The 26,213-nt window shown below is 38.1% G+C and overlaps 2 protein-coding genes across 9 annotated transcripts in view; one reads left to right on the top strand and one right to left on the bottom strand.

The window, feature by feature from the left end:
* cep89 (centrosomal protein 89) overlaps positions 1-26,213 on the bottom strand; it is a 47,446-nt gene that overhangs the window by 8,678 nt on the left and 12,555 nt on the right. For 3 of the 7 annotated variants that reach the window (XM_081604990.1, XM_017304171.2, XM_017304172.2), the window contains exons 16-17: positions 23,710-23,799; positions 1,314-1,462 (exon numbers count right to left, since the gene is read on the bottom strand). In XM_081604990.1, the coding sequence (XP_081461116.1) occupies positions 1,314-1,462; positions 23,710-23,799 (239 nt within the window). Of the gene's footprint in view, positions 1-1,313; positions 1,463-23,709; positions 23,837-24,498; positions 24,583-26,213 lie in introns of those variants that run through there. The other 4 variants (XM_081604991.1, XM_017304173.2, XR_001776492.2 and 1 more) reach the window with 3 other exon arrangements.
* Positions 1,373-19,714, top strand: LOC103462211 (E3 ubiquitin-protein ligase RNF182). 2 transcript variants are annotated; one of them, XM_081604993.1, is made up of 2 exons: positions 1,373-1,456; positions 16,542-19,714. In XM_081604993.1, exon 2 carries the CDS (start codon positions 16,556-16,558, stop codon positions 17,285-17,287), a length of 732 nt encoding a protein of 243 aa, XP_081461119.1. In that variant the 5' UTR covers positions 1,373-1,456; positions 16,542-16,555; the 3' UTR covers positions 17,288-19,714. The 2 variants fall into 2 exon arrangements, with proteins under 2 accessions (XP_081461119.1, XP_008403085.1); XM_008404863.3 differs by having other exon boundaries at positions 1,456-1,625.

The raw sequence follows: 26,213 nt of genomic DNA, 5'->3' as shown, positions 1-26,213 counted from the left end.
ACATTTTAATTTCAATGTAGCACTTTGCTTTCCTATTGAGGAACAGTTGAAGAAAACTATGTCCAATAATTTATTTGACCTTTATGTTTTGAATAACATCCTACATTAAAGAAAATAAATAGAAAGATAACAGGAAACTGTTATGTTGAAAGCAGTTCACGGTTCTTCAAGTTGCAATGAGATGCCCTGTCTTTCCAAACTTATAGAACAATTATTTTAAATGGCATTATCGATACTGACCAAAATAAATATGATACTTTCCAATATATATATATATATATATATATATATATATATATATATATATATATATATATATATATATATATATATATATTTAAGACAGAAAAATAGCTAGATTAAAGCTAATGCTCGCCACAAAGACCATTGCTGCTCCTTTTATTGGCCACATGTCACTCCAAATGTAATAATATATATGATGTAATATATATATATATATATATATATATATATATATATATATATATATATATATATATATATATATATATGGTTGCGAAAACGCCCAAGAATCTCCTGGAGTTCCTGCACTTCCCTTGGCAGACTTATGCTTGTCACAACTTGCGGGGTGCTAATGTCCCTGGTGGCATCCCATAATAACGCAGCATCTTCACTGCTTTTTATCATGATGCTATTGAGAAACTTCCTGACACACTGCATCACATTTTGGTGTGGCAACAGCAGTGAACCTGAAAGCAGGATTCAACATGCGATGGGGAAGTCTCTGGGGTTTCACTCTCCTTTCTGGAGATGATTTTTGAAAGACAGTTGCGAGAAAAAGAAAAAAAAATCCATCAGCGTGGTGAGAGAGATCCTTCCTCCTCTTGTGGGTCATTTTATCTCCAACGTCTCTCCATTGAATTGTATATAATCATTATATTTCTGCTGCTGCTTTTTATATCTTCAAATAAAATGACATACAGTATAGTCCCTCCCTAGATAGGATTTATTTTTGAAATCCTGTAGCAGGTGGAGAAGATTGATCTTTTCACAGATAATGTGTCTCATAACAAATTGTCACAACTTTTAACACATATGTAAAAAGCATATTCTTTACAAAAGCTGCATAATGCAGCTTTAATGAGCCAAATCAAACTATTAGATTGCAAAACTGAGTCAATGTTGTTTTCTTACACCTTTTTCTTTCTACACACACGGTTGTCTTTCATCTCATCGTATCCCCTCCTCTCATTCATACATTATCTCACTATCCTCCCCCATCGTCCTCCCTCCCTCCCACCATCTCTCTCTCTCTCTCTTGCTCTCTCTTCTCTTCTCGCCCCCCTTCCTACCGTTTGGACTGCAGCAGTTTTTCCTCAGCCTCCTGTCTTTCTCTCAGCAGCTTCTGCAGGTGAAGGATCTCCCTCTTGTAAGAAGCCGTCCTCCCCTCCGCAGCCTCCTCCAACGCTGCCAGCCTGGTTGACGCCTGCCTCCGGTATACCTGCACAAACACACACACGCGCGCGCGCACACGCACACACACACACACATGCAAAAAGGAATGATATGAGGAGTGTTGCTATGAAGAAGGTGGACTTAAATGAAGGACAGCGCAGCAGAGACAAGTGGAGCGGAGGAGGGGGTGTCAGACACACTGGGACAAGGTGAGGAGTAACAGCAACACACACACGCGCACGGAGGCACAAACTGCAATCTGTAGATTCCCGTCCACCCCCCATGCGACACGTTGTTGTTGTGAGAAACGTTGGGACTTTTCTTGCATGTTCTTTTTGTCTGAAGTGTGTGTGTGTACCTGGATGTGTGTGTTAGGCAGCATTTAGCTGGTAGGTTCAGATTAAAGGCGTCTGTGTACAGATTAGAAGCTGTTTTGCTACTGACAGTTCTGAACTGTTGCTGGTAGTGCAGCACACACTCATACAAGTGGAATAAGAAGCTCCACTAATGGAAAACACTGCCAGAGGAGCAAATAGGTGAGACCTCAGAAAAATAAAATAAGGAAAATGGACAATAGCTGAAAAATATTTAATATTTTTGTGTATGTGTGTGTGTGTCGCACCATCTCCTAGTTAAAGCATAAAATAAACATTCCTCCACGTCTGCACATAATGTCTGAATTTGAAAAATTTCCAGTGGTGATTGTGAGACTTTTGCACGAAAGCAGCAACATAAAGAGCTTTTTTTTTTTTTTTATTAATATGAATTTAATGCAAATTTACCAATTGACATTGTGCTTCCAAAACTGCATGATCGCTTTATCCTAAGCCAGAGCCAGTAAAGAAAGATGAGAGAGAAGCGCTCTGATGTAATAATTTGAGCATTCGGCATGAGCAAATTTCACCCCTGACTGCTCCTGTCTGTTGTTTGCACAAAAACCGAGAAAAGACGGGGGAGCAAAGTAAACAAGTTGAACTTATTATATTAATCTTAGTGTTTTTCTCTCGAGGGCGGAAAAAAAAGAAAGAGAAACTTGTTGCTGCTCCTTTAATTTCAGTGCTGCACTCTTTCTGTTCAGGCTTCTTCAAAGCGGTGACAGTAAACCATAAACTGCTGAGGTTTATAACAAGCCGTCCCCTTTGAGAAATCGGAGTGGATACTTTGCTTTGTTTTTCCCATTTGGACAGTATTCCTGATTTATGAAGCTATTGTGAGTCTTTTGTGGCATCATACCACAAAAATACTCTCTTTTAAGCGTGCTTTTAAATCATCTTGAAATATATATACAGACTCCTTTTTTCTCATTTCACTACTCTACAACCTCAAACTTTCAGTTTTACTTTGTTTTGTTCTTTTTTGTCACTGACTAAAATAAATCATGTCGAATTTGAATAAAAGAAAACAAACAATACAGCCCAAATAAGATTAGAGTAGGAAAATCTGAAAAGTGTGGTGTGCATTTGTGTATACCCTATCTGAAAGAATAATTTGCTGAAACCACCTTTCGCTGCAATCTGGAATTTCTAAGTCTGAACTTTCTGCCAATGCTTCTTTGGAAATTAGCTGAGGTTACATAGAAAAAATATCTGTGAGTGGTCATTTTTAGGCCTGAACTTTGACTGGGCCATTCTAACTTGTGAACTCTGGCTGTATGTTTAGGAGCTGCGTCTGTTTTCTCCCAGGGTTCAGTTATATTTAGCTCCACTAATCTTCAAATCAGTTCTGACCGACTTCCTCTGTTCCCTAGTAAAGAATGCAAGCCCACAGCATGATGCTTCCGCTTCCATGTTTCAAAGAATGATGTTTAGTGTTAGCTCTCCATCTCACATAGCATTTTACAAGCAGACAAAACTGCTGCATTGGTCCACACCTTGTTGTTCACTCCAAAGTCACTTCTTCTTGTTTTATTTCTCCAGTAGCTTTTTTTTTTGTAGTTCTGCCATACTCTTTCCATTTCCAGGTGATGGATGGCTCTGAGCTCTTGAACAGGCTTACAACCTGGACATTGTTCTATAACCTAAGCTTGTGTTAAACTTCTCCATAACTTTACTCCTGGCCTGCTGTCTGCTGTGTTGCTTGGTCTCGACTCTCGACAAAGTTTCAATGAAACTTTGTCGCCTGTTTCACTGAAACAGACGACAATCATAATCATAACCTGCCAGTCTGTCTAAAATCTACATCAATTTGGATTTGACTGATCGAAGGTTGTTCTGCTAGTTCAGTGGGATTCTCTGGCTTTCGTTTATACCTACAATAAATTACACACAGGTGAACTCTATAGGAAGTGTAACAGCACTGAGAAAGGCACAAAAACAGACCTTGAAGATACTCATTCATGTTCGTCTTCCTAATATCACTGTACACCGTGAATGGCTATCTGGACTGCTGTAGACATTAGCTGGTTAGTTAAATACCAGACTCTCTATGCCTGTCATCTTATTTGGTGACACTAGTTGTTTAATGCATCACAAAGGGTTTTATAAGATAAAGAGGTGATATGGGAGTAAAGCCACTGAGATTGTTAAAAATTCAGCACAAATACGCTACAACATGATGTCTAAAACCTTTGTCAAATTAAAATGTATGTACTCTCTTTGAATCAACCTTTGCATTGTTCTTCTCAGAATATCTTGATATTGAGGATAAACATACTTTCATAATGTATTCCTCTCATTCCCTTCATGCAAAGATAGAATTTACTCGTCCGACAGACTTGTGATAATATTATATTTAATTTAATCAGACAGATGTGACTTTTAGCTCCATCTAAAGCTAGCCATCCATCGTGCAGAAATGTTAGAATTTATCCCACCTACCTACACTGCTCTACGTACTCAGCTTCTCCAGTGTTTTACTTCAGAAGACAACTTGTTGCCAAGCATTTTATTTAGGTATATCAGCATATAGAAGTAAAACTCAAAATACACACAACACTTTTCAGATTTTTACAATGTTTTTCAAAACCGTGTATCATTTTCCTTCCATGTCACAATTATAATTTTTTTTTAGTTTGTGTTGGCTGACCCTGATAAAAATACACTGAAGTTTGCGTTTGTAATGTGACAGGGACGTAGAGGCTTATGGATATTTTTGAAAGGTTCCAGATAAATCAGAAAAAACCAGGCTTTTCTTTTAACATATTAAAACTGACTGAAAACATCACAATTTTTCTCTTTTTTGTGATAAACTGAAATGTAAACAGCCTAATGTCTTCTGTTTAAGAATTGGCAATTAGTATGCGTATCGCTGTAAGCGTCGGTGCATTATTGTTGGCCATAAAACATTTTTGACAAACTTGATAGATTTTTCTTCATGTCAAAAATGAGTAGGAATAAAAACAACCAGTTTCTTTTTGTGTTGAAATGAAGAAAAACAAATATACATATATGTCCAAACACTGTCCATTTATTCTACAGCATAATTCTCTACAAGTTCTTCAGCTAGGAAGCATCTCATTTTACCCCAAAACATGTCACCTCACCCAGCCAGAAATGTTGTGACAAACTGACACAAACCAGATTATTCCATTTTCCATCCTGTCACAAAATGTCTCCTGTGCGAGTCGCAAATCTTGGTGCATCGCTGGCTGGCGGGTTTTAATTCTGTTCAGACGTTTGCTGACATTTGCATCTTTTAACTGCATTTTGTCGCAACGTTTATGCTTCTGCTAGCAAGCCAGCGTGCAACAGTTTCAAGCAATAAGTTTCGAGCTGTGATTTTCAGTCAGCCTACTCCAGGTTAGCTTTGCCACATAAATCGCCTTGAATTGACTAAGACGAGATTGCATAAATTCAGGACAAATGCTCTGGTGAGTGAAGCAGACATGCAAAGAGCAAATAGGAAAATGAAATGTTGTTGAGGAAAGACGAGCAGAGGTGGATCTGAAATGGGACGGAATGAAAGCAAAAAGAAAAGAATAACTAGGAACGAATTAAACCATGAACTATTAAATGTCCCTCTGCAAGGCAGTTATTCCCTGTTAATTCCCTCCTGTGCCGAGCGATGAATGCAAATGGTGCTGTCTGGGTCCAGAGCTTGCAGCCAGAGAATCCAAATGTCTCGTGGCGCACAGGGAGGCGTGAGGGCGCCAGCATCTGGCCAGCTGATGAGGTGACATTTAGCCTGCTCTGTAAGCCGCCAAACATCCAGCCGTCCCTGCCAGATTTAGCCCAAAGGGGCACTCGCCTTCGCAACAAGGCAACCAGAATAATAATTACTGATGCAATAGTTGATTTTAACAACGATTTTATCCACTGAAATTCTGATGATACAAAGGAGCGTGGAGTTTTCAGATCTTTTATTAGACCCTCGGAGCATCCTACAATGTCTTAGCATTACACATAATCAAAGGACAGAAACAAGATCCATCTGTATTTGTTTACTGCGTTTGATCACCTTTACCATTAATAATGTGCTTACTTGGACGATGTGCCATTTTTTATTGCTTGTACAAATCAATCATTATCAACAAAATGTAACTTTTTTGACCAAAAAAAATTTATAAATCCTTTAACATCAAAGTGAAAACTGATTTATGTAACAGTGGCCACTGTAGATATTGAACATTAAATTAGAATTAGAATTAGAATTTGCTGTTGTTGTTGTCACTGTACACTTATACAATGAGATTAAAACCCAACTCTCAAAAATAGTGCAAACAATGCAAGAAATATACACCATTTAAACATAAATTGGCGATATTTACAATCATATATATATTTAGGTAGATATGTACACATGTACCATAATATAATCAGTGCATGTGAGAGATCAGGGCTTATTGCTTTCAGAAATAAGATGTTTTGAGTTTGTTTTTGAGTGAATGCAAAAATATTCACCCCTTTAAAGTCGGTGAATATCAAATCTTTCCACACTCAGTGCTGTGATTGCAGCCATATGTGCATCTACTAAATGCTGACTCTAAGGGTGTGAAAATTTATGCAATCACTTATTTTTTGTTCAATATGTATTTGTCATCCAGTTGTAGAAATCAGTTTTCTCCTTGACATTAATGTCTTTTTTTTATAATTTTTTTGTTGATCATGATTACTTTCTAAAAGCAACAACAAAAAAACAGTAATAGTATATTTTATAGGCACTGAAGCGTAAACTGAAGAAAAAATTCATAAAAACTTTATGATATTCTGTAAATTTCTGGCCTTGAACTTCCCGAGGTCTTACTTCATGTTTGTCTAAATGAATACATTCAGGGTAGATTTCTGCAGAGGCAAACTTTAAATCTGCCAAAAATAGTAGTGAGGTGTTTTTGTTAATTCTACTTTCTTGTCTTAGGACAAATGATGAGGTGTAACTATTGTGCTAATTCCTACATATTTATGCTACCATGAATTGCAGTAACGTCCAATTAATGTGCGATATCCTAATCCATTAAACTGAACTTAAATTCAATAAGATATAGAATAGAACTACCGCTGCTCATAGCAAATAACTAAACCATATCTGACTCTTCACATTTTAAAGAACTAATATCTTCCACATGATCATAATAAACCTGATTGGAAGCTGATCAGCGGGGCTGATAGCAGTCAGATGTCTGCAGACATAATGCAGAATGCTGGGGATGAGATTCGCTATCGGTCTTGACTTTGATTCTGAAAAATCCCAGCTAGAAGTGAACTACTCGTTTTACCTGAAAATATCGGAATCAAGTCCCTTGTTTTGAAAGAAAAACCTTCATATGCCGTGCTTTTAATCTGATCAATAACTATCAGATTAAGGGTCATGTTAGCGTGTGTTAACATTCTGAAAAGGATTTACATTTCCCTGAATGAGCTCCAGTGTTGTATCTGCCTCATGCTGCAGGCAGCAACTTTTACGCTCTCGCTGCAGAGCAGAGCCAAACGCTGCATTGTAAACACTCTCCTCCCACCTGATCGACTTGCTGTTATTTTAATTAACACCTCGCAATCTCAGTAACAACATCATGTCCCTTGATCCATTCCATTAATTCACAAAATCAAATGCTACTTAAAGCCCCCGAGGCAATAACTCTATTCAACAAGCTATAAAGCGTCCGTCCGCGCATGTATAAACAGATTAACCTTTTCGGCTCTAATTAGGCGACTGCAACATCCATCTCAGTGCATCAAACAGAGGAGAGTTCACTGCATGGAGGAGGAAGAAGCTGGTAGGAAACGCAGGACTTCAATGGACTGAGCTGGTTTGTAAAGTGTTGGAAAGCAGACAAAGTGACAGAGCAAATGGATTCCTTTGTAATAATTGGATTTTAATGGGGCTTTTTAGGGTCTGAACATGAAAATAAGGTATATATATAATCCAAATACTTAAAATCTGACAAATAAAACAAACTATGAGATATAAAACAAACTATGAGAGATATAAAAGAAAAAACTAACTATTAATTTGTTTTTACCATTTTGTTCTGCAAGACAGCAGGATGCGTCGATGCAGAGCACATCAACATCAGTTTTCAGGTCTTGCCACAGATTCTCAATTTGATTTGGGTCTTTACTTTGACTAGGCCATTCTACCCTATAAATATCGTTTGATCTAAATGATTTTATATCAGCGTTGGTTGAATGTTTAGAGTTTTTGTCCTGCTGGAAGTCAAGTCTTTAGTCGTCTCCAACAGGTTTTCCTCTAATTGCCCCCGTATTTAGCTCCACCCGTCTTCACATGAACTCTGACCCTTGTTTCTGCTGAACAGGAATGAAGCATAATGCTGCCACTCTGGTTCATCACACAGATGCTTTGAGTAGGGTTGCGTGCATTATTACTTGCTCCAAAAAGTTCAATCTCAAGTCTCCTACATGTTTCCAGGCAAACTGTAAACATGACTTATAGCTTTCTCCCAACAATAGTTCTTCTTGCTGCTCTCACGTAAAGTCCAGATTTGTATTTATTTTTTTCTTGATAATCACAATGCCACTTGTTGGACTGGATGTTGTTTTTTGTGTTCAAACGATCATTTCTTGCTCTGTGTCCCACTTCCCCAAACAGAATTGGTAATAAAAAGAGAATTTGTTTACTCAGATCTGTTTACATGGAACATGTTGCAAAACGATAGAAAATTAGCTGAACTTATTTTATTGAGCATTTTTAAGTCTTTAGAGAGGAATTCTTCAAATTGTGACAGTTTTTAAACATTGGCCTTTTAATTGTGCATCTATTTCGAATTGTTGAAAAAGAGATTTTTAATCTCAGTGGGACTTTTCTGGTTAAATAAATGTAAAAAAATAAAATAAAATAGAGGTATCAGAGTAAAGCAGGCAGCTTCTTATTTAAATAGAAAAACAGCAAAGTTGTTATTAAACTTCATTATCTGCAAGATTCCCTTCATTTTCTGCAACCTAACCCAACAAAAGACCTACACTTGTTGCATTTTGCTCACATTCAGTATTTTTAAAACCATGTTGTAATGCTCAGAATGCTTCAGAATCACATATTTAATTTGTCAAATGTCCATCACTTAAAATACCCATAAAATACAGCAAAGTTTGTGGAATTAACATGACAAAGCTGCTGAAAAAGTTCAAGCTGTATAAGTAGTTTTGCAAAGCGCTGTGCGGCCAGTGGAAAGCTGTGAGAGTCACAAGCATCCACATGAGGTCACCGCTCAGGTCAACCTAGACACACTAATTAACCTGCAGCATGTTTATGTCGGTGAAACGCAATTAGAGCGAACACACAAAGTCCTGCCTGGACACAGTCCTGCTGAGATGATGCTTTTTAAAATATGATGTGGAACATGGCGAAAACATATTCCCCAGTTTTAGAATTTGATGTTATTGCACCCAAAATGATCATCTGTACTTTGCTGAAGCAAAGATATTTTACTTGGCATGGAAGCATGATCCCTTTCCTGCTGCAGAACAGAGTTATTTTCTGTCAGTGAGCAGCCGGTTCAACCAATAAGTCGTTTCGCTTGTGAGCTGCATTTTGATGAGGACATAAAAGAGTTCGAAACTTTGATGTTGCTGCTTTTTATTCTAGATTTTGTATAAATTAGTCACTAAATCTTCAGCAGTAGATAGCTTGGTTGCGGCTGTGTTTGCACAAGCGAATAAAGATTCTCCTTCCACAGCTGGTAACTCATAAGGCTTTTAAATAGCTGAAGAGGAAATAAAACTGTTTCTAAAACTGTAGAAAGATCAGCTTCTGCAGACTGCAAAGCTTTTTAAAAAGATATTTTCCCCTTGACAACTCTAGTCCTTATGTTGAGATCAGAGCAATCCATGTTCTGGTTTTTTGTTTTTTCCCCCGTCTCACTGCCTTACGCCATCCTGTCCGACCTGCATCAGCTGGCAGGAAGCCACGTACCCAGTTATAGGTCACATGCATTGCTGCTTAGGCTGCTCATGAAATATGTATTGATAGGCATAATTCTGACACCCCGAAAAACTAAAAATACCTGATTTTTCATGACTGGAGTTCGAAGGACAAGAGGTGTATAAACACAGAGAGTGAATGCTGGCCTAATCAAGGAAAGGAACACAAAACAATAATCAAATCCCAGGACCTGACACTTTTGGTCTAATGGCACACACATTCAGTTGTTTTTCCATAAAACATTGAATGCTAAAACTTACAAAAAAAATAAAATAATAAAATAAAAAAACTAAAACATTTTATGCACAAACTGGGAAATCTCCCAGTTTTTTTAAACGTCCGCATTCAGTGTCTAGAAGTCAACAATGACTTTGTTAAGGTGGGACATTGACACTGTGTAATAATTTGTTATAATGTTTTATTTTCCGGCACTTTAAAGCTGCTGAGTTTTATATGCATTATTAATTTTAATAACGTTGACGTCTGTTTGGGCTCTCAATTAGTTTGAATATTCTGACAACAGCAATATCAGCATCTTCTGATCAATTCTGAGGTGATTCACAAAGATGATATTCTGACAGCAAAGGTCAACACTTTCCATAGCAATCTGCAAATATAAGAGGCAGATAAAAGATGTGTATGTGTGTGTATCTTGGGGTTTGGTGGATGAAGGGCTGACAAGCAAGACAAAGGCAATTGGAAGAGTTTCATCTTCGAAAAAAATCCCAGGGCAGACATACATACTCCAAAAGAATTGCAACATTTTTGTAATTTCTCACATTTTAGTGCATGCTTTGCTTTTCTAACTTTACAGTCTGATCCCAAACGATAACAGTTTAATTTAGTATTTTAGCTCATGTAGTTCTTGTATGCTAATGTAAAAGCGTGTTGTTAATGTGTATTCTTAACCAAAAAAACACCTCGATATCAGATTAAACCCGGGGAATCAAACATTATTGGCTTTACAAAACATGAAATAGAAACATGGCTCAGATTTGATCCATAATCCACTTAGATACAAAACTATAGAAACAGAGTTAGTGTAAATGCAGTTCCTGAGATTGAGGAATCCTCCTCATTAATGTAGGAGAGTGATTTTTTTTAACGAGGTATCGTGTGAACACACATATTCACGTGATTCTAATTGCAAAATTGTATTTTTTACACTTTAGAGGAATATCCACAAAATTTTGTGCACATTTGTAATGGAAACGCAGCTGCTGAGTGTCGTGAAAGAAATCTCCTTCAGCGCTTTGTATTTGCAGCATCCGTATTTTTCGCTGCCAGGTACAGAGGCTGAAAGCCCTTGTGGATCTGTGTGTCACAATAATTAGATCCCTAAATTAGTCCAGATGCATGAGAAATGATGTCATCTGCATAGGGTTAGGGTTAGGGGTTTTTTTTTTCTTTTTTTTTCTGTTCAACATTTGCCTTGATATAAGGAGCCCTGGGTTTTGTCCTTGGGAGATCTCAAGCAGTTTCTTCTTTCTGACATGTTTCAGAGGGCTTTTTAACGCAGCAGACCTGTTGCTGAAATATTTAACAGTCAGCAAGTCAAAGAGGAGCCTGTTGGGCATTTGCCAGCCTTCACCTATTCAATGTATATTTTATAATCATGAATGAATGCATGACAGCCTTTCTTTTACATTGCTTCTCCGTGATTGGAAGAGAACTGGTTATTGCATTAACATAGGTGTTAGAAAATAGGCAATATGCAGGACCAAACACTTTCAAAAAGATAAATCAAAGACCTTTTCAGCAGTTCCGGCAAACCCTGTTAACCTTTACTAATTCATTTTTAATTAGCCACAAAGACCGTACTTCCCTTGCTGATTGCCACTTTCGGAGAATACATTAGAGAATGCACATAAGTACTGCACCATCCTTTAGGAAATGAATAATAGAAGAAGAACTGATTGTACTAAACACAGAAGATGTACGTGCAAACACTTTGGAGATAATACTAATAAATTCCTCAAATTGAAGAAGAAGATGAAGAAGAAAAAGTATACGTTTCTTGAAAACATTGTGGTTGCAAGGCAAACTGAAGTCTGGGAGCTGTGACCGGTGCTTGAATTGAAATGATATTATGCTGCCGTGAAAACAGGCTCAGGAGACCAAGTACAAACACAGTCTAACTGTGGCAATCTGGGCAGTGAGTCAATGGCTGTCAAACCGAATGGCAGAATGCAAAGACCCTAAGTTGACTGGCACGTCGCTGAGTTTGTTGTTGTAATGGATTTATGCTCGTAGTTTATTGCATGTACAGCTTCAGAAAGGGTTAAACACATGGTTTTTGGATTAACTTAATCAAGAAAGATACATCAAAGGGATAAATATCAATATGAAAGTTAATTTAGCTTAAAACAAAGACCAATCGGGTTAATCGGGATTAATTGATTAGTGAAATGATTGTCAACTAATTTAGTAATTGATTAATCATTAACCAGAGCATACTTACTCAAAAAATGCCATTAACTAAAGGAATATCACACATAGAGCAGTAGTTCTCTGAAAAAAAGTCTCATATTAAGAACATTTTGCAATCCAATTATGAGACAGTTAATCAAAATTTTTTAAAAAGCCCAACAGATCAGTCCTGCACTATACTGATCTTAAAAGAAAGGGCTGAGCTTGTCACATGTTGATGCTAGAAGTGGTTTTTTAGCTGCATATGAATAATTTGGTACAAATGATCAAACGTACACTAACAGAATGCTATGTTCTGCATTTAAGTGAAAATTTTATATATATATATATATATATATATATATATATATATATATATATATATATATATATATATATATATATATATATATATATATATATATTTCAATTTTAAAAATGAATTAAATTATCTGTTTTATTTGCATCTTTTAATGCACATGTGTCAAACTCAAGGCCCGCGGGCCACGTGTGGCCTGCCATGTCATTTTATGTGGCCCCCCAGCGTTTTATAGGCCCATGACTGACTTGAAATGTTTTGAGCACGAATTGACTACAAACTACATCTCCCATAATGCATTCCGATTGTTACCAGCCAACATTATGGCTTCTTGCCACTAGAGAGCAGCAGAGTCACCTCAAGCTACTTATTGATTTTACCAGCGAATAAAACCGAGACCGACAAGCTAACATCAAAATGTACAAGAAAAGAAAAATTGATTTACAAGTAATACTGTGAATGAAGATGTGTGTGAGTTGGTGTCAGGGCGGCAGGTCGCGCAAGACTTTTTTTGTTATCTGTCATCTTGACCGACAACATAAAAAAAATCGTTCATGTACTATATTTATCCAAACCAATATAAACCAACTTTATTTATAAAGCACTTTAAAGCAACCATAGCTGATACAAAGTGATGTACATTAAAACACAACATAATAAAAAAAAATAAAAACATACAATTTAAAACTAGATCCCGCTGGTGTTGAAAGCCAAGTAAAATAGATGGGTTTTAAGACTAGCTTTAAATGTGGACAGTGAAGGGGCCTCTCTGGCCTGCAAAGGCAAGTCGCTCCATAACTTAGGGCGAATGACAGAGAAAGCCCTGTCCCCTCTGAGCTTCCTTCTGGATCTTGGTACCTCCAAGAGCAGCTGATCTGCTAATCTGAGAGACCGATAAGGTACGTATAGGGATGAAGAAGCTCAGAGAGGTAAGCCGGGGCAAGATTATGCAGTAATTCAAAAACAAACATAAGAATTTTAAAATGAATCCTAAAATATACAGGCAGCCAGTGAAGTGAGGCCAGGACAGGGGTCACATGCTCTCTCTTTTGAGTTCCTGTAAGAAGTCGTGAAATTACAATCATATTAACATCGGCTATTCAGCCGTATTTTATTCGGTTTAGCTAATATTCGCTGTGAATCCAGATCCCATCACAAATTAAGCAGATAAATGCATCTTCATTTTTCTCCGTAGTGACCCCAATAAACAAAAGGTTATTGGGGTCACTGACTGTGGCCCCAATAACTTTTAATAAATTAAATTAAGCGACTTCACTTAAATTACCAGCACTTCACCCGCTGGGGTCTGAATGCACTTCCTCCTGGTTCCCATCTGCAGAAAAATCTGCGCTAATTCATCAGTCAGTTGGATCTGTCTGATCCAAACAGATCAACTGAACTCTGTGAGTGTTTTACCCTGCGCGGTCCGGTGTGGGCTTTTACCAGGATTTTTTCTTTTTCTTTTTTTGCGTGGTTTTGAATCTCCGAAACGTACAGATGTTCAGATGTTACGTCTGCAGCGCTCCTCCAGAACGCCGCTCTCCTGGGTAACATGCACCCAGAAGGCTCCATTTGTTAAATCTTCTGGATGAGTTACTTCCAGAAGTTTTTAATTCTTCGCAGCGGCAGAGCCGCTTCCGCAGCGTTTGAGCAGCGGACTGCGCATGTTACAGTCTAATTAACTTCTGCGTCGTCATTTATTTCCTCAAGATAAACTCCCGGCTCCTCAAATGGATTAACACAACGTTATATTCTCTTTAGTTTTCTCTGGGCTGTAATGGAGACTTGAATATAACGCGCCATTTTAACCAAAGGTTTTGAATGCGCTTCCTAACCAGACGCTCCAAAGCGTTATTTAACAATATGAGGTGTTTAATTTATTTTTAACATTGTATTTTCATACATTTATGCTAGGGCTGCTCAAGTCTAGTTTTCCAGAGCTACCATCTGCAACTTTAGATGCATTCCTTCTCTATCACACCTGGATCATTGACTCATTATAAGCCTCTACAGAACTGAGTTGCTGATGATGAGGGAAGTCAACCTTTTGTCTGGGGTGTGTTTTAGCAGGGATGCATCTAAAAGTTGCAGTCTGGAGGACTGCACCTGGGCACTCCAGATTTGTACTGTCAATGTGGCCCGTTGAGGGTGGCCAATATGCTGAAGTGGCCCTCGGTGAAATTGAGTTTGACACCCCTGTTTTAATGCATTTCTAATAAATAATAAATAATAAATAAGACTGAAGTGGTTAAATGCAAAATGCAAAACGTGCCACATTTTTTATCAGCTTAATCGTCAGTAATCAAAAGATTAATGGGTAACTAAAATAAACTCTATAGACATATATACATACAACGGACATAAATATTCATAATACATCAATAAATCAGGCCAATAATCAGCTACTACTGGAAATGATGAGCATTGATAGGAAATGTGTGTGTTGGGGTGAGGAGGGTGGTGTGTTAGTTTCGTCTGTAGCAGGATTATAAACAAAGTACGTCCCCGACAGCTGCGGCCTCCCCCAGGCCACTTAGTTTGCACACAGAAACTACAAGTCAGTGTTGTCTTCAGCTGTCTGTGAGCGCATCGAAGGCCGAGTATAAGCTAGCCCTGACCCATCAGAGGGTCTTTGACCAGCGCTGCAGCAATAAAACAGTGTGAAAACAGTGAAAAAAACAGAAATCTGGCCATTTTGGTCCTTCATTTTGCAGTACGCCTTGTGTTAAGATACCAGAATATAAAAATAATGTCATGACTCACTCAAATGACTCACTCACTCACACTTAAATTTCTTTTTTATTCTTGCTTTAAAAGATCAGAAAAAGAAGGGTTTATTAGTCCAAAGGATACAACTTTGAGATTAATGGATACAATAATCTGAGTGCTAGTAGGAGGTGAAACTTGAACTGTTTTCTTACCTACTCAAAGGACAGAACTGAAGTAACAAGTTTTGTGTCCAAACTGAAATCTTTTCAAATCAAATGGAAAATGAATTTTATATGAGATCACTTTCAATTATTCTGGAAAGTCATTATCAGCAGGAGCAAAACTTGCTGAGTAGCTTTTCATCTCATTTTTACCAAAACACAGTGTAGTCTTCCAGGAGCCCAAAGATTAAACAACATGTAAGTTTTATTATCATGCTTGTTATCATATCTTATCTACCGTAATATTGTTAATTATAAACTAACAATATTGGTAGTAGTCTTTTACTTTCAGGTTCTTGTACTGGAAGGAGGCCAATAGATACCAGCTGAAGCACAAAGCATCCCTAAAGATTAAACTACATATCGGCATATTAAAATGCCATAATAACAGTCTTAAGAGCCCAGGCCTTAATAATCTAATAAAAGGTTGAATCTTGTTCCTTAAAACTTGTTACATCTTGTTACATAAAACTTGATAAGTGGACCTTGAAGGAAGCTGTTCAAAAGAAAACAGCATATCTAGAATCACTAAAAACAAGTAACATTTTGTTACTATGGAATCACGATTTACCTCTCTTTAAATGATAGGGCACTAGTTGTCCTTCAAAGAGCTACAACCAATTGGCTTCTAATTGTATCCAAATTTCAATCTAGCAAAGACGGATGAATCCAAAATAAAGCAGCTATTTGGTTGAATAGTGATAGTTTATATTGAATATATAAACTATATTCAAACTGTTTATATTCAAATGAAGGCAAAATTCATTTGCAGAAGTAGTGGAAATAAAGCAAAAACCTCTATGACCTAACAACTGCTACAACTCTGTAGTCCAGAAAAGAACTGAGAGAAAATGTTAAAGAAGTAAAACCTTCTATCACCTTTCCCCACAGATCAATATCACCACTGGGTTTTGCTTTGCCACAAAGGGCACAGGGATGACACCCTGATCTAATTCCCAGGCCATAAATCATTCATCACCAGCAGGTACACACAGTCAGAGAAGATGGCAAACCCCTGACCTTTTCACGCTGAGAACTAAAACATCCTCTTGCTTCTGTCTGTTCCCCTACGTCTCGCTGACTCCCCCTTTCAGCTAAACATAACCATTTCTAAATCTAACACCCTCTTTTCAATCTGTTCCCATATGTGTCCCCAGAACATGACTTGAAGATGAGCAGTCCTCCGGCTACTTCAGCAGAGACGGCCTGTCCTCCCCTAGAGGAATTAGAGTGTAAAATCTGCTATCAGCGCTACAATGCCAACAACAGGAAGCCTAAGATCCTGGACTGCCTACATCGGGTGTGCTCCCGATGCCTCGTTAAGATTCTGGACGTCACCGACGGAGCGGGCTGCGTCCCATGCCCCTTCTGCCGACACCAAACTGAAATCACTGAGTACCAGGTCTCCGCCCTGCCTGATGACGTCAACATCATGTCCCACCTGACAACGCGAGAAAAGTTCTGCAGTTTGGACAAAAAGAGGGAGGTGGTCTTGACGCCAAAGAGTTTGTCCTCCACCAGCCCGTCCCGTGACTCCTCAAACTGCCTGGTCATCACCATCATGGAGGTTCAGAGGGACCTGCAGCGCTCTCCGAGCCACAACGGCAGCTCGGATATCTACGCCGACCAGAGCCTGGACTCTGTGTCAATCGGTTCCAACGGACCCACTGATCACGATGCGCTTTCGAAGCTCTGCAATCACGTCCCACGTATCCTGGTGTGGCTACTTGGTTTCTTATACTTTGGTTCGCTGCCCTTAGGAATCTATTTGTTAGTGATCCAGAGAGTGACTCTAGGAATCGTATGTGTTAGCTTAGTGCCATCGAGTCTGACAGTTTGCCTAGTGTATGGGTTTTGTCAGTGCCTGTGTCAGGGCATGTGTGACTGCTTTGCCCGGGGCTGAGAGTATGGAAACCAGTGGACCGAGGGATAAGGATAAAGTAAGCTCCAGGAGTAAGAAAGCTAGGGTGATATCATCCTCTTCATGGGGCTTAACAGCACTCCTAGCACGCAGCTGTCCTCATGCATATAAAGGACCACGTAGAAAGAAACAGAAACCTATCTTTAGTGATGTGCTCTGCTTTCTTCACGCCTACTGCTTCGATATCAGTTTGGTCAAGAGGAACAGAATCACTGACAAGCTCATTCTGCGACTGGAGCCTGCAGTACACCTACAGTCCTGTGATGTACGTCTCTGTCTATGTGCCTGAGTTGTTCCGTGTTGTGACTATGAGCTGGTCTTACAGCCTTTTAGAGCAAGCACTCAATATTTCACGCAAGCAGATTTAGGAGGAAATGACATAACCATACATTGCGAAAATATTGATAGTAACTGAGTTTGTCTCATTTTGTCATGCTTCAGCAAACTTCATTGTATGTTAGGGTAATTTTAGGTTACATACCAAGATAAATTAGGGCATGATGGATATTCCTCATTGAGACAAACATTAAACTTTCTGGCCGTTATGCAAAACATCATGAGTGAAGAAAAACTAACCAAACATGAAACATCATGCTGTGGAGATGCCTTTCCTCATTTGGTACCAGCAAATTGTTCAATGATTGATATGAGGACGACGTTTCAGTAAATGCAGTGTAATCCTAAAGGAAAACCCACTAAGAGGCCACAAAAGACTCGAGATTGGGTCACAGTTTCACCTTTTAGAAGGATGAGAACACTTAACTTACAGTCAGAATTGCAATCATAGAATCAATTTAAGCATGTCCATCTGTTAAAATGATCGACTCAGACACACACTGTCTAATCTGACTTAGCTTGAGCTATTTTGCAAAGTAGATTATGCAAAAATATTAAATGTCTTGATGTGGAAAGCACTTGTAGCTTAAATTCCAACAACAAGCATTGCCAGAGGGGGAGAATAGAAAAAGTTTTGAAAAAGATTTTGATAAGCATGTATTTTTTCCTTCCACTGCACAAACATGGTCAACTTGGTGTTGGTCTATATAACATGAAATGCAAATGAAGTACATTGTGGTTTGTTTTTGTAACTTGGAAAAATGTGAAAAAACTTTAAGAAGTATGAGTCCTTTTACGAAACAAACATTGAAATTAGAGAACATATTTACTTATTACGCAGCAAAGTGAGATAAGGAAGACTTGTAGAGGAAATCAAATCCTGTGGAAAAAGGGGAGTTACATATGCGGTAACTCCCCTGCAGCACAACCAGAAAAAGTTTAATTTTCCAAACTTATCTTGTATAAATGATATAAATGATTGGTATATTCCAACCCCCGATGGTTCTGCTATATCTGCTTCAACAATGGTACTGGCCAATGTTAGTCATTTTGTTTAACTGAAGCTGAGACGCAATATCATGGTGGTCATCTCATAAAGGTTAAAGAAAACATCTATAATATCGGTGATTGCCATAACAGGAATTTCAATATCAGATATTGATATTGGCCCAAATTTTCATATCAGTGCATTTCTAGTTCTAAGGTTTGGATACAGTTATGATAAGACTACATAAGCTATAAGTTTGTTTAATGTAAATTATATACTTTCCAATCAGTTCTGTCTGGAGTTAAAATTTGTATGTTTAGGATTGAATGATTTTCCAAAAGATGTTTTTTTTAATAACTCCATCTATTTTTTTGTTATTGTTCTTGTGTCAAATTTGTATGCAAGAGATTGTGAACTGATGCAGAAAAGTTTGATATTTCCAGCAGCACCTCAGAGAAAGCTAAAAACTGTTTAACTTTCTAATAATAATTATAATATGTGAGCTGCACTGCTGTTCACAAACAAGGTGGTTTGAATTGTATGGGTTTCATAGACACACAAAGCGTTTGTGTGTTCAGAGCCAAGACTGTGCCAAATAATTTGACAAACTCCATCCTTCAGGCTTTTACATAGCCAGAGTCAATTTAACTTCTTTTGTGTATGTTGATAACTGAGGGCTGTGGAATGGCTTGCTTTATGCATTTAATGATAAAATTCCAGTAATAAGTTTGCAATTTTAAACTATTTGTCATCGGAGAGCAAATGCAGCCATTTAGGATGTGTTTTCAGAAAGGTTTTCTGTCTAATAAAAATTCTGGAAATTCATTTATGTTTCGGTTTGACTGCCACAAAACAGCTTCAAATTTGACCATGTTGATGTTCTCACAGTAACAACCATCTGAACTCCAAAGCCTAAAGTTTCTCTTTCTTAAATGTTCTTCACCTCTTTAAATCACACTTTTCTGCCTGTGTCAATGCCCTCTCCAAAGTTTCCCCTGGTTTGTACACTGTTTGCTTAATACCACACGATTACATACAGTTGCCATAAGAAGATGAAATAAACGGAGAATTATTTTCTATATAAAGCATGTGTCTTTGACTCTACCTACTGCTTCGCACATCAATCAGACTGAATGCAAACAAGAACCAAAATTACCATCATGAGTGGATCAGCCACACTCCATTAAATCAGGCATGAAGAGACACCAGCACACTCACGTCATACTTCAAAAATCAATAAAAAATATTTTTAGGGAGCAAAACGTGAAGAAGAAAAAAAACAGACCAGTTGTCTTGTAATTGTAGGTATTTTACTACCAAGCCAGCTATGTTGTTCATGCAGTCTGACAACTAAATGAGAATAACAAATTAAATCTCAATTATTATTATACTAGAGATAACTCTCACAATCACACAGGAAGACTTGGAGGATATAATATTTCAAGAGTCATGAATTTTTACTCTGAATCGTAATAATATATTTAGTCCGTTGGATTAATTGTTAAATAATTGTGAATTTTGCAGATCTGTTAGCTGTTAAAGCTAACAGAGTCGTCAGGACATCAAGATGAGGGAAGAGCTAATTGTTAGCGCCTTTTAAAAACCTTTCCAAGAAGAAGAATTTTTAAAATACAGGGTTTCACTCAGATGCGTTATTTAAAGCTGCAGTATGTAACTTTTACATAAAATGTTTTCTTTCCAAATTTGTTAAAACTGTCATCATGTCGTGACAGTGTAATATGATTCAGATAATCTGTGAAAAGATCAATCTCCTTCACCTCCTCCCTGTGCTGCTAGCACTGTTGATCACTGATGCTAAATGTGCTAATGGCAGAGAAACCATTTACCATTCCAGGAAAACCGTTTATCCGCCATCATTGGTGGTCATGCTAACAAGTGTTAGCATTTGTGTCAAGATATGCTGTGGTGAACACACCAACAAGGGGGAGAGTGTGAGCATGAGAGTGATTGACAGCGCTAAGACCTTCCTCCTGGTTGTTTCTGACTGAGTGGTGTATTTCTGCAGTCTGTACTAGGAGAACTGAGAGAAGGCAGAGCTAACTAAATTAAAAACATAGAAGTTAAATTAAAAATTCAAAGGACTCTTGATTTTCTAAAAAAAAAATTTAAATCTGGGTCAGGAACTGCATGGGTCATTCAAACTTGTGACTCCATAAAATATGCAAGATTTTCAGGTGTTTCTAGGAGATGGACCAGCATGAATATTAATCGCGCATGAATAATTTAGACACAATCTGCTTTCTCTTTATGGCACCAAATAACTCACAATTCATGAGCTGGTGTGAAGCTAATAGGTTGATACCAAGCAAAGAATATCTGAGAACAGTTTTATCAGTATTTCAGTGTGAGAGAAAAAAGTGGAAGCCAAAGGCAAAAACTGAAACATTAAGTGCCAAGTTTCGATTAATTCCATACTGAGGACGAGGAGGTTCGGCACTTCACAAAAGGGAGGCTTGCACAACCGACGAAGTATCGATTTACGACGTTCTATTTCCTTTCTGAAAACCACTGGACTTTAAAATGTCATCACCGTGAAAAGTCTCAGTGAAGTCAAATAACCAGAGAGGGAACTCTGTGAAGTCTCACAAGCTGAGATGAAACATGAGGATAGAAGGAGGTGACTAGAGGTTAAGGGAAAAGTGCAGAAATTAGCATTTCTTCCTCTTTATAGAATATACGGGCTTATACCGGGGTCAGTGGCTGGAGTATGTTAATACTCTATCTGATTTTTCTGAGAAATATTCATAGCTGTGATGTCTGATATACTGTATAATCATTTGTTTCTGGACAATGTGGCTGAGGAGAGAGTTTGGTGTTTGGTGTATGGTGGACAAGAGTAATTAATTCTAGTGAAAATCTTAGTAGAGTTTAGCAAACTATGAATGGCTACATTTGTAAATCTGATGTATTTGTTGCTTTCAGGACTCCCTTGAATAAGTAGAATTTTATCCTGGTAAAATAAAAAATAAATAAATGAAATGTATTATGGTAAGACAGAAAAGGCTTTTTGCTGGCATCACTCCCTAACAACCACTGCACTGCTTTGAAGATTTTACTTCCTTCACCATCCATCAGTGTATGTGGCGAAAGGATAAATATGGCTCCTAGCATATTGAGGCTAACAGGAACATCCCTCTATATCAATTGCTTTTATATCCTGAATGCAACGTAGCTACAGATCAGAAGTTCTCTCAATCTGTGTTACTATTAACAAAATTCTTCTTACCAGATTTAGCAGAAGTGACAAAAGATTAGCTTGTCAAATTTTTTTAGAATCGTCTGGACCAAGGGAACCAATACATGGGACAAAATATGTATACAATAGAATAAAAATATATGTATTTTGCTACAGGATGTGCACTTGAGATTAAACCATAAGTGGCAAAAAGGTGAAAATCCCTTTTAATTTAAATATTATGCTATTAATGTGATGCCGTACCTCCTCTAGATATAACTTCACATATGTGTAGGAACATTCAGCAGACTGAAAAACAAGTGCTGGAAATTTAACATACTTTAAATCATCTGCGTTCAGCTGAGATTTATACGCGTCTTCAGTCTCTCTTTCAGCAACCAAAACGCCCTCGGAGCTTGGAACAGCCGAAGATAAGAGCTTTGCTTGAACAGAAAGCATTTGTTGTAGAATGTCTGCTTGCTGCGATTAGAGGAGCTGATTTGACCTGAGAGAATGTCCCTGAACACTTCCGAATTCATCCAGCTGCTGCCACCATCTGTTCACTCATTAGTTCAGACGAGGGAGCCAAATCCAGACATTGCCGCGATTCTCAGACTGCAGCTTTGCTTCGCTCATTAGTAAAAAGTCTCAATAGAATCTGTTTTTTTAAGACACTGAATTCATAATGCTGACTTTTTATCCTGCGCATTTGTTTTTTACTTTAAATTCGGCAGCAAAAAGTCCCCTGCGCCATCACCACTCGATCTGATCAAGTGGCTTTTATCCAATCAAGTCACATTCTTTTGATCATGTGACACCAGTGTGCTGGGCTGTGCTGGAGCTGCATTACTTAACAGTTAACTGTGACTGCTGATGTGCATCGTCACTCTTCAGATTCTTCTACAGATTAAAAAATGGCGAATTAACAGCTGGTGAGTGAAAATGCTGCGCAACAAGAAACACCTGCGTGACAAGTTCCATAATTCCCTTTGACATAGTGCCAGTTACTACACTAATAGCGGTTTCAAGTCATTTTGTGGGATACAGGGGCTTGCTTTACATCAACAATTATTTAATATTGATTTTTTTTAAAGAACTAGTTCCACTGGCAGATTAGTTCACTTGTAACATGACATTTTTAAAATATTGTAAGTGAAATAATCTGTCAGTGGAAATAGCACTTTTTCGTCAAGATTAAGGAATAATTAACTTAAAACAAGCTCCTGTTTCTAGCTAAAAAGCTACTTGCAAATTAGTTTTCTCTTATTTCAAGTGTTCAAGTGAGATACTTACACTACAAACTAGACCAGAAGTTCTTGGTAGGATTTTGTATTTTTGCAGTGTAACAGCCGCTTGCAGCTTTATGTTCATAAACATCATTGTCAGTGGTGCAGTTTCTCAAAAATAATTGTACTGATGTTGGTTTTGCTTCTTTCAGTGAAAATGCTGCCAGTGTTCACTCTTGCGAGACAAAGAGCTGAAGGAAATCAGTGTGCACCAATGTAGTTTTTCAGAATAGTAGAAGTTAACAGTAAATGACATTGATCGAGGTAGAGTGGGCTGATCAATATTAACTACACATGACGATTCTATTGAGCAGAATCAACAAGAAAATGGCCTTCATTTTGATAACTTAAGACACCTGCTGGACCAAATATGAAGCTCCACAAATATGAACTCTAGGCACCCAGATTCAGCTGTCGGGCACGTATCAGTGCAGCCTCAGGAAACTTTACTTTCTTGTTTGCATTTAGATCTGTCTTAAATCTTACATCTCCAATCCTAAAAGTCAACCACGGCCGCCCTGAAGTGAGTAAAATCTCACTTCCGACTTTCAGCAAAGAATGGGACAAAGGAAAGAAACAGAAAAGGAAACAGGCTTACTTTGAGTTCCTCTTGAAGCTTGCCAAAGCGGACCGTGCCATTCAGAATTCTGCTGACAAATCCCTGCTTTTCCTGCTGGAGTCCAGATGCCTAAGAGGGCAGAGAGGGAAGACGGAGGGTTACTGAGCTACAAAAGGAAGGGAAGGACACAGTAATAGGTGAGAGACATGGAGGAAAGGGAGAGAATTGGAAACAAACAAAAAAAAAGGTTTTCAATGATCAGAGCATATGACTGTCAAATTCTAGTAAAATGTGTTTCCCCATTTCATTGGCTTTAGAGAAGAAATCATGGTGAATAGCATTTGGATTTATGGAAAACAAAATCTTTAATATCAAACACAGATTTTTACTAAATATTGTTAAATAAATATTGGGAAAGTGAATCATTCCATAAATATTCTTTTTTTTTTACTTTTATTCTACAATCAATGGGCACACATGAACTCCTGTAAGGTAATCTCCATATATGTCCATAATTTAAATACAGTCTTTTGTAATAACAAACCAAATACACCATCACGGAATCAATCCAAGGGCCACAAATGGCACCTGAGCCGCGCTTTGGACACATGTCAATGTAAATTGCTTGTGCAATTTTTATAATTAAATAGAACGCAGTTCCGTGGATTATCACATTACATGGCATGATAACCTTAGTGGAATGTGGTCATGTTTAATCTTAGCAAATTAAATACAGCTATGGAGAGATTTTTCATTAGCAACTACCTAAATTAGATAGTTAAACTGAAGAGAATTGAAATGAAAAGGTAACGCTAGATTATCTGTCACCTTCTCTATTTGCACTTGTGTCCATACATCCCACTGTTGGCATGAAGAACGTATCTACTTTCCACACAGGAGGGGCAAAAATGCCTGTGGGATAAAAAAACAGGTTCAGACTAGGGCTGTATAAATAAATCGATTCGGCGATATGTATCGATATTTTCCGCCCTCGGAAAGGATCGATTTTTCATCCGCGAGTATCGATCCGTTAAACCATAGGGGTCCATAGCCTTATAGCTCTTTTTAACGTCTAGTTTGTTACGGCGTAGCAGCAAGATTCCGCCTCCCTCAGTCTCACTTTCAACTTGAGCTTAAAGTGCACATTATAAACTACACACCAGTTTTTAAATTGTGTTAATAGGCCAAGTATAACCGGAATTATGCTAAAATTAATAAACCATATTTTTCCGATTGTCAGAGAAATGTCAAAAGAGCCGCCATTCCCCGGCTTTTCCGGTTATGTGAGAGGGAATGAGCTTCCAAACGTACAAAACGAAACAAAACATTAGATTCCTGTGTTTTTGGACATGTAAAATCTTCAATAAATAACGATGGGCTGTATTTTGTTGCTGAGAAACGAAGTAAAGTTGCGCAAGTAACCGTGAAAGAGAAGCGGAACCGAGAAGCGGAAAGGAGTAGCGGCGCGAACGGAGCAGCTGCAAAAGCAGTGAGATCGCGAAATTAATGCAAATTTCGACTGGTAGCATTCACTTCGTAATTAGTTTTTAGCTTGGTGGTTTCTGTTCTGTATATAAGGAATTACCTGAAGAATGAACGTGGGTTGTTAACATCCGAAACGGGCGCGCAGCGGCGCTGTGTTTTGAGCAGGAAAAAAACCACCACGCGGAATCCGCGGCGCAGTGAGGATTTCCATAACAATGGCTGATCGATCAGTCTTATTAGCAACAGACAAAGAGTATCAGAGACTGAGAGAACGGTGAGATCCTGGCAGTCTGAGAGGCAGCTACTCAGAGACCCAAGCAGGGGAATAGCGGCGCTGCGTAGCTGCAGGGAGTCGATCACTACGGGGTGAGGCGGAGCCACTACTTCAGCAGTTAGAAGAAAGCAGCTTACAGCCACGGCTAACTCCGGGAGCCAAGGTAGAAAAGCCTTTTTCCCCATAGTCCAAAAGACTGCATTTGTGGCTGCATTTTACTCCAAAATGCAGCCACAGAGTCCAAAAGAAAAAACATAAGTGCAATCAATCATTTGCATATTGAGAGTCTACAGAGGCTGATAATCTCCCCACTCTGCTCCTGGATTACCGTTTAAACTTTTGAGTTTTATGTCAAATCCACATGAATTAAATGACAAACTAATTCTCTCACTGCATCTTTGATTCATTTTGTCCAGCTGCAGACTGTTAAGACTGTCCAATCATAGTCAGGTATTGTGTAATTGGTGCTTTTAATCAGTTTTCAGTTAACTAAATTCAAGTCTATGGAACACAAAATGTCACTAAAATCACTCTGTCCTTCTAAAATCTTTCAGAAAATTGTGAAAATGGACTGAATTGTATCGTATTGTAGCGAATCGTTCAACAAATATCGTGATACATATTGTATTGTGACCAGAACATCGTATATCGTATTGTGAAATTATTGTATCACTACACCCCTAGTTCAGACAATGTTTTTTTTTTTTTAAGCCTATATAAATTGGCTGCCATCATCCAGATGCTGCAAAATCCCTGCTTTTCCTGCTGGAGTCCAGCAGGAAAA

Source organism: Poecilia reticulata, chromosome 3 (assembly GCF_904066995.2).
Source record: "Poecilia reticulata chromosome 3, P_reticulata-male-v2, whole genome shotgun sequence".
Classification (NCBI taxonomy): Eukaryota; Metazoa; Chordata; class Actinopteri; order Cyprinodontiformes; family Poeciliidae; genus Poecilia; species Poecilia reticulata.
This window is presented reverse-complemented; position numbering and strand designations above follow the sequence as displayed.

What these genes read in the sequence shown, in the direction of transcription:
- LOC103462211 (XM_008404863.3), top strand. Translation starts at nt 1,562, where the DNA reads ATGAAGGACAGCGCAGCAGAGACAAGTGGAGCGGAGGAGGGGGTGTCA. An exon ending in GTCAGACACACTGGGACAAG is followed by an intron (nt 1,626 to 16,541) that starts GTGAGGAGTAAC and finishes ATGTGTCCCCAG; the next exon opens with AACATGACTTGAAGATGAGC.